Raw genomic sequence first — 8,147 nt, 5'->3', positions numbered from 1 at the left:
GAAAATCAAGGATATTTAATGAAAAATCGCAGACTGGAATCATCACCAAGTCAACCAGGGCCGACTTAACAACCCATGGTAGGTCATCCCTACCCATACCAGATGACTGTACATGTGTCGATGGCTCCGCCTTGTCAAACCCAGTATAAAAAAATCCCATTCCACCACCAAATCGAATCTCATCACCACTGAAGCCTTGAAGCTGCCACCATCAACTTCAACACTTCATCAACACCTTCATATTCGATTGGCAACTTGCAATCTAGATTCGATATTCGATTGGCGGCATCGTAAGACTCATCATTCATCTCTTTGAAATTTGGTATACAATGTTCAATATTGTTCATCCAACTATGTGTGAGTAGTCCACTTATTGGGCTTGTCTAGTAATATGTAGCTTGATTTTAGAAAGAAAAATAAAATTTTCAACTACTTTTCTAAGGCTTTTATCAACATCCAACTTATTCATTTCAACCTCACTGCAAGTATTACTTGCAGAAAAAAAAACTGCACTACCATTTTACAACAATGTCTAGTCTTAGTAGTTTGCTATTTGTCTGATTGAGATTTTCAAAAAGTTCAGGCATCCAGAAATCGGAAAACTGATGACACGTAACAGAGAGCGTACAGAACTGTTATTTTCCTCCTTCACAGTTAGCTTTATTAAACATATGTACATTACAACAAGTATAGAGGGATTCTTTTCTTTTCCATGGATTATACTTCCAGCATGCAGGTACTTCAATCAAACCTAGTTAGGCATAGGAAGTTGTTAATATAGTTTTACTCTTGTATCAATTGGCCTTCGACAGATGGGGCAATCTGCAACCTGCGGTCCGCACTCTGAACAAGTCTGCAGGTAAAGAAAAACTTCCCTGAAACCCCTGGAAAAGTGCAGGATAACCCAACAAAATAATCAGAGGTCGAGTAGAGCTAAAAAAGTCTCACCTGATGACCACAACCAAATGCCATGTCCCGCGGTTTGGAAAGACAAACTGGGCAAAGCTGCAGATAATCCACAAAAAGACATTTACAGATGTTGGCTCAAGTTCAATGAAGACATTTTATGAAATATCTCGTGGAAGAAGAAACTTCACTAATGACCAAAAGGACGCTTTTGGATCCTGGGAAAAAAATGTCTATCTTGGCTTGGCTAAGCTGGCCATTTGAATCTAGCAAATAATGTTTGCTTTTCTAGGCTACCTACTACCTAGCCTCAACAGGCCAGAAAAACTCGCTTGCGGAGGATATCTGAGTTGGCAGTCCCTCGACAGAAGGGCTCGGCTAAGCTATAGCTCGTTGTAGCAAAAGAACCAAACGCACCCAAAGTCATACATATGACCTGTTAAGGATAAAGCATGGAGAAATTCCCTATGTCAAATAGAGGTAGATATGATCACTTGACCAATTAGTCAAACATTGAGACTGCTATAAAGAACACCATGTTACATGATTATAGTGTAACCTTTATTTGTTGTGGGAAATGGTTATTTACATTTTGCAATTGTCCCATTAACATGTAGGAAACATGTACAAAACAATGTCCTCCAGCAACATACTTCTCCAACAAAGTCTGGTCTCTTGATTGCTACTATTCGCTGAGAAAGGAATTGTTGTGTTTCACAAGATCCTACAAGATTACTCTCGTTTTTTCTTATCTGAATCAATATGTAAAGAACATACAAGGCAGCAGGGCAGTTTTTTTGTCTTACTTGTAGTTCTGATGCTCTAGTCTCTGCAGCTGGCCGGGGTGTAACTGATGGTGTGGTTGTCGAATCAACAGTTGCCTCTTCTCTAGGATGAGAAGGCACACTTTGGAAGCTATTTGCCCGAGATGGTGCTGCCCTTGAGATATTATAACTTGCAAAAGGAGGAGGAAGTGGAACCCGCTCGGGAGACTTTGCGATTCGTCGCCTGGTTTGTAAGAATTAGAATGATAAAGGAAACAAGCAAGCCAACTAGGAATGATAAACAAAAAACTACATGTAAGTACACTTGCTCTTTCTTCTCCATACCCCAGTATTCCAAGCTGTAACGTTGCCTTGTACTGCAAAGGAATTTCCATGAGTGCTGAAAGGGCAAACTCTGTCTCCTTGTTGCCTTGACTCATCTTTTTTGACAGGATTCTAGTGAAGTCGACAAACTAGGATAGAAAATGAAAAGGTTATTTTGTCTAGTCCGTGAATACCAGTAATCATATAATTTAGCTGGCATTCACCTGGAAATTGTCAAAAGATCTAGCAGGAATGTTATCATCAAATTCTTTCATCATATCCCAAGGACCATCTCCAACTCCGACCAAAACTATAGACAAGGGAAATTCACTGCAACAAGAAAGGCACAGTACAGTATTATTTCAAGAGTGTTATGATATGATGTACCTATAATTCCATATTATGAATTTATCATGTTACTTTTTTGGCATTGGTCATGCAAAGCTGTGGGGGCATTTTAGCTAGCTTTATGCATCAACTGTGCCAGTTTTTTAAAAATTCGCTTCATGTATCAACCATCTCGTAGCCATGTGCAACCCTATGAACTTGACCAAAATAGTAGAAAAATGATTAACAGTTCAGCTAATTTCATCACTGACATCTATGTAGCTAGCAAAATGCCGTATAGACCTCTTGTTCAGAGCATAATACATAATACTATGTAAAAGCACCATCCTTTGTGTAAAACCTCTGCTGTTTTCCCACTATGGCTGTAGCACCAACTTTGTTAACCTCATAGCACAAAAAGGTCGGGCTCCTCTGTTTTCACCATAAGATTTGTGTATATTTAAAAGTACACCTGATTTGTCTTGGCTTCTTTTTTTAAAGTTGCTTTTATTATTTCAATCTTAAAAAATTGTAATCTGCCCTATTTTATTGCTTTGTTCTAACATTGAGCAACATAAAGACGATTAAACACTGATAGAAATTACTACAGCTATTTGAAAATCAAGACAAGCAGCAAGAGCTTTCAGTGTCTACTACTGTATAGTTATTAGTAAAAAATTAGACAATATTCGTTGAAAGCTGGACTCAAATATTGCAGGCAAAGATTGGTCTTCATAAATATAGTTTCGTGGGAACACAAAATTTAAAATAAAAGGTATTACTAGTGACATACTGGAGAAAAACTAACTACATATATCTCATCGGCAATAGAAAACTGAGGCAAACGAATGAAACACTCCATTATCTATATGTGTCTTCTTGATATTAATATATTTCCTTTGTCGGAAAAAATTATCTGTCGTGTCTTGTATTTCCAGAGCTCATGTAGATATTAAAGATACAACACAATAGCATCTTGATTCTGCTAATTATTTCCACTATTTTTTTTATCGTACACCATTTCCATACTCCACCCCAAATAAACCTGCATTACCTGGCTTGCACAATAGCATCAACAGTCATCTGCTCTTGGCTACTTAATTGCCCAAATTCAGTATTCACACTCCGTGTAACCTGTATAATGATAGCTTCAGATACAGGCCAAATAATACAATAATATAAGAAAAACATGACCTATAAAAATACGAAGGGTGATAGACAACGGTGTACCTGTCCATCAGCGATTATTACTAAAACATGGTATTGGCCACCACTTTGCTCAACAATGGTTGTGGCCATTTCAATTATTGGAGAAAATGATGTAGGACCTTCAAACATATCATAATGTATATGCATAGAATGACCACGAATGTACGCTTTGAACAACAACAATAAAATTGAGCTCTCCTACCAGAAAGACGAAGATGAGGAACAATTTCTCTATATCGACCCAAAGCCTCTTGAAAACCATTGCATGGCCTCTCGTCAGGATAGAAGGCAAATACATCTTGGTCATGTGTAGATGCTGCATTTTCCAAATATAACTGAACTATCAGTATTTTCATTTCCATGATATATTAATACAATAACAAAAAACGTAAGATTTACCATCTCCAAAACCATAGCAAGGAATTAAGTTATCCTCGTCAAAAGCTGACAATGTCTGTCCAATGATGGAGATTGCCTGCTCATAAGGATTTTGGACATCACCAATATGATGCAGGCTCATACCATTGAATGAACTCTTTCCTGCGTGGCAAATTGCAGAATTAGTCAATCGACGAGAATGAATGATTTGTTCAACCCATATATGTTTTCCTTTAACAACCTGTCCATTCATTACTCTTTGTGAAATCAATCCCAATGATTAAATTGGAAGACTCGAGACCAGCTTGCGCTAATGCTTCAATAACCTGCATACAGAGTGAATTATTGAGCAAAAGTGCCACAACTTGTTAAAACTCATAATAAGTGTCGATGATTTAGTACAACTTTATACCAACAACATCATCATCATCATCAAAGGCTTTTCCCAAGCAAGTTAGGGTAGGCTAGATATGAAACCCAAGAAGTTTACTAAACCATTGACACTTATTATGGATCGGAGAGAGTAGTGTTCATGGATCTAAACCTTGAGGCTAACATGACTCTACAAGAAGGCATACAAAAATGCAAACAAGGATAATATGTTCAAAGCGTTAGACACTATTGTATGCATGCCAATCTGATGGAAATCTCTCTTGCTCGCACAGACAGGTAAGTCGCTTGATAGATATTGTATGCTGCGGTTAACTGCAGCTCATACACTACATGGATTTATATAGTGAGTACAGTGGTGAGTCGGTTAGCAGAGCAAACCTGGCAAAGTTTAAATTCACTAGTGCTACTTGCTAACCTAGCAAACCTACATACCAGTAACCTCCCGCGCCACAGTTCCTCTTGATTGGCCTCTGCAAAAGAGGTGGGCTCCTCTGCACTGAGCATCTGCAGCTCTACTTCTTCCAGCTCGTATGCAGCTACATCAGGCAGGTATTCATCGCTGTCGGCCAACCGGAAACCTGCCTCATAGCCCATGAAGACGGCAGCGTCTCGATCTTGCATTGGAATAGTTTCATCTTCTTCATGAATGTTAGGCACCCAAACAAGTGGAGGGGGCTCACAGCCAGCTTCTTGCCATGCTGAGGTTCGTACCACTCCTTGCCGTCAAAGCTCTCCTTTGGCAAGTAGTTCAAAAGGAAGACGTCCATAGAGACCGCCTCACCACATAACTCAACACATGACATGTTGATTGAGCAGGCTGCCTAGCATTACCATTGGAGGTTCCGTAGAACATCTGGGCTGATATTTCCATGAATTTCATGGAGGGTTTACCATATCTACCATTATAATGATTGTTGACTGCTTTCCAAAATATAGCCACGTCATCGCATTGGGACATTAGGACATCCGTACAAATCGATTGTCACCAAGGATTTAATCGACAATATTGTCAAACTTCACGGTTTCCAGATATCCATCATCAATGACCGTGACCTGGTTTTGACCAGCAAACTTTTGGACCGAGTTGTTCCATCTAGCCAGTGTCAAATTAAAACTTGGTTGTGCATTCCACCCTTAGACGGACAGTCAAATAGAGGTGGTTATGTAGTTGTGGTGTTTTCATGTGGCTTCCTTCCGCAGAGTACTGCTAGAATTCCCCGTTCTAGTCAGCGCCTTTTAGGTCGTGTTTGAGCGGAACTTCAAAGTTGCTACCGTGGGTCAAGGTCTAAATCAAGGTCTGACTGAAAGAGACAAGTTCGTCATTGACATCCAAGACCAACTACTCGAAGCTCTGGAAACCATGAAATATCAGCAAGGCAACAAGCATTGCCCGGTGAAGTTCCATGCGGGTGAATGGCTGTGGCTTTGCCTGCAGCACCATCCAGTTGCGTCCCTAGCAAGTCCTGGCAATGCCAAACTTTCTCCATGGTCCGTTGGCCCCTACCAAATTTTGGAGTCCATTCGTGAGATGGCATATCATCTGCTGCTGCTGTCACCACGGGCACGCATTCATGATGTCTTCCATGTAGTGTTCCTCGTCCACACAGCAGGGGACAAGCCCCGCCGTACAAATGAAGACGAATCTTGCTACCCCCTCCGCTCCAACCCTAATTCCCCTTCTAATCTCTTCCACAGTAACCTGATTCCTGAGCTCATACCAATGAGAGTGTGTGAAAGAGGAAAAACTACAAGTTAAATTGAATGTTTGGTTTTGTTGTCGGTCAAAGAACTCGGTGTCTTTGCTCTTCAATTATCACACATCAAGATCTACCAACAAAATAATATATCTAGTGAAAAATCTAGCAACACCGGTCATGTTTGCTTTAGGACATACTTAAGATGGTAGGTGTCAAAGTGGTCGAAGACATGAGCGAAACTAATCGGAAAACACAATAGCAATAGAAGGAATGATAAGGTGTGTGTAGAAAGGGATAAATTGTTGTTACAAAGTGAGACACCAAGGGATGAGTAGTGGACCAAAGAGAGAGGTTGTAGACCTCAATTCCATCGGTCTTTTGTAGCGACACGCCAATTCTTTTATGAATAATCTGATGTGTACACCACATGGAAGGATTTATATAAAGCTAAATCATGTTTTTAAGATTTATATTTTTGTCTATATAGCATAACAATTTAGCAATTTCCATTAATACAATTGAAAAAAAAAGTGCACGAGTTGTGCGTGCAGATTCCAGGGGGCAAAAGCCACAATATACATACAGGTGTGAAATATACCAATTACCTATAGTATAACAAAATATAGTAAATCTAGCTGCGTTGACGTGCGGGTCAGCGTGCTACATTGAACATTTGAGCATCACCGGATCCCATGTATACTTACCTCATCCAAGGAGCGGTACTGGTCCACAATCTTGGAGTACTTCCTCTCCAGCTTGGGCAGGTTTCCGGCGATCGACACCGGGGTCTTTATTGTCCGCAGCATTGGAGGCAGTGAGACGGCATGAGCCGGAGCCGCCGGTACCGCTGCTACGCCCGAACGAGAGTAGCCACTGGAGGAAACCACTAAATCCTCAGAAGCCGTCGGGGCGCTCGCCCGCCGCCTGTGGATCGAGGACAAGGAATACTCATCCGTCACCGGAGCGGAGTACGGCGACGGCGGAGGGTCCCACAGCTGCGGCTGCGGCTCGTATGGGTCTGCGGGGCCGCCGCTGCCGTGCGCCCCTGCCGGTGGTGATCTATGCCGACGAGCCGCTTCTTGTGGCGGCTCTTCTTGGGGCTCGGCTGGCGGTGCGACCAGGAGGCTGCCGACGACCTTGGTGGCCGTCTGCAGGATCAGGAAGAGCACCCACAGCAGGAAGCTGCCAATCTTGCCGGCCAGAGCCTAGCAATTCACAACAAATTGCGACGGCATCAACCAGGATCGGAAGATCAATCAATAAGAAAAAGAAGTCAAAGATTAATTAGCTCCGAGAACAAGAACAAATCAAAGTTCAGCTTCCAAGAACAACAGCTGTTTTCGTTTCGTTGGAGGTTTGGGGAAAATGAAGCTGGAGCATCTGGTGCTTACCAGGAAACCGCTCATGCCGAGGAGGACGACGGCGGGAGGGAGGTGAGATATGCTCCCACTCCGGAGAAGACCTGGCCTTGGAAGCTGGGCTCGAATGCCAGCGGGGACAACTGGGTGCCGGAGACGAAGAGTGAGCAAGAGGGTGAAGGCTGCACAGATCTGTGCGGGCGAGTCTTTTCAGTGCCTAGGCAGCGCTGTGCTTGCGTGTAATTAAGTTTCATTGGCGTGTCCCAAAAAACAACACTTTTTTTTTTTGACAATCAATACCACGTATATTCATAATAATAAATAGTACATGGTAGAGATACACGAGCTGTCTCCAGCAATTACAAAATAAAGTCTAAAAGATACTAGCAAATTTTCGAGGTCTTCAAACTCTTTCTTCTTCCAAGACATAATCTTGTACTTTCCTGGAAGGCAACCAAAGATAGATAACAAAACCATAGACTCGTAAATACCAACGAAGGTTCTCCCATAATTTTAATTTGAGCCGCAATGCCAAGGCTGCGTGCACGCACGCAACCATTAAAGTAGTCAATCAACATCGGCAAGAGTACCAACACCAGTATGTCAACACTTTTCCTTCAACAGCCATCTGTTTTACAATTGACACACGCTCACTTTTTGGACTGTTGGATGTTTTCACGAATCTCAGCGCCGGCTATATCTCATTCAGTTTTTTACCGTCCTCAGAAGAGTACCTTATTATCTATTTTGAGTTTTTTATTATTTTTAAACATAAGGTCTTAGCTCAGCTT

General features: G+C 41.7%; 1 protein-coding gene across 1 annotated transcript; it reads right to left on the bottom strand.

Moving 5' to 3' along the window:
• Positions 1-625: 625 nt before the first annotated feature.
• LOC124651656 (E3 ubiquitin-protein ligase RGLG2-like) lies at positions 626-7,585 on the bottom strand. The gene is made up of 12 exons (XM_047190702.1): positions 7,390-7,585; positions 6,703-7,203; positions 4,150-4,234; positions 3,930-4,070; positions 3,733-3,846; positions 3,552-3,649; positions 3,376-3,455; positions 2,219-2,324; positions 2,016-2,143; positions 1,713-1,914; positions 949-1,005; positions 626-853 (listed from the first exon to the last, which is right to left on the bottom strand). Exons 1-12 carry the CDS (start codon positions 7,402-7,404, stop codon positions 773-775), a joined length of 1,608 nt encoding a protein of 535 aa, XP_047046658.1. The 5' UTR covers positions 7,405-7,585; the 3' UTR covers positions 626-772.
• Between the last annotated feature and the right edge of the window lie 562 nt (positions 7,586-8,147).

This window comes from Lolium rigidum, chromosome 5 (assembly GCF_022539505.1).
Source record: "Lolium rigidum isolate FL_2022 chromosome 5, APGP_CSIRO_Lrig_0.1, whole genome shotgun sequence".
Classification (NCBI taxonomy): domain Eukaryota; kingdom Viridiplantae; phylum Streptophyta; class Magnoliopsida; order Poales; family Poaceae; genus Lolium; species Lolium rigidum.
This window is presented reverse-complemented; position numbering and strand designations above follow the sequence as displayed.

Excerpts from the sequence above, each read along its gene's own strand:
- LOC124651656 (XM_047190702.1), bottom strand. Across the intron at positions 3,650-3,732 it reads TCCTCATCTTCGTCTTTCTG|GTCCTACATCATTTTCTCCA; the intron begins GTAGGAGAGCTC and ends ATATGTTTGAAG. Across the intron at positions 2,325-3,375 it reads GATGCTATTGTGCAAGCCAG|TGAATTTCCCTTGTCTATAG; the intron begins GTAATGCAGGTT and ends TTCTTGTTGCAG.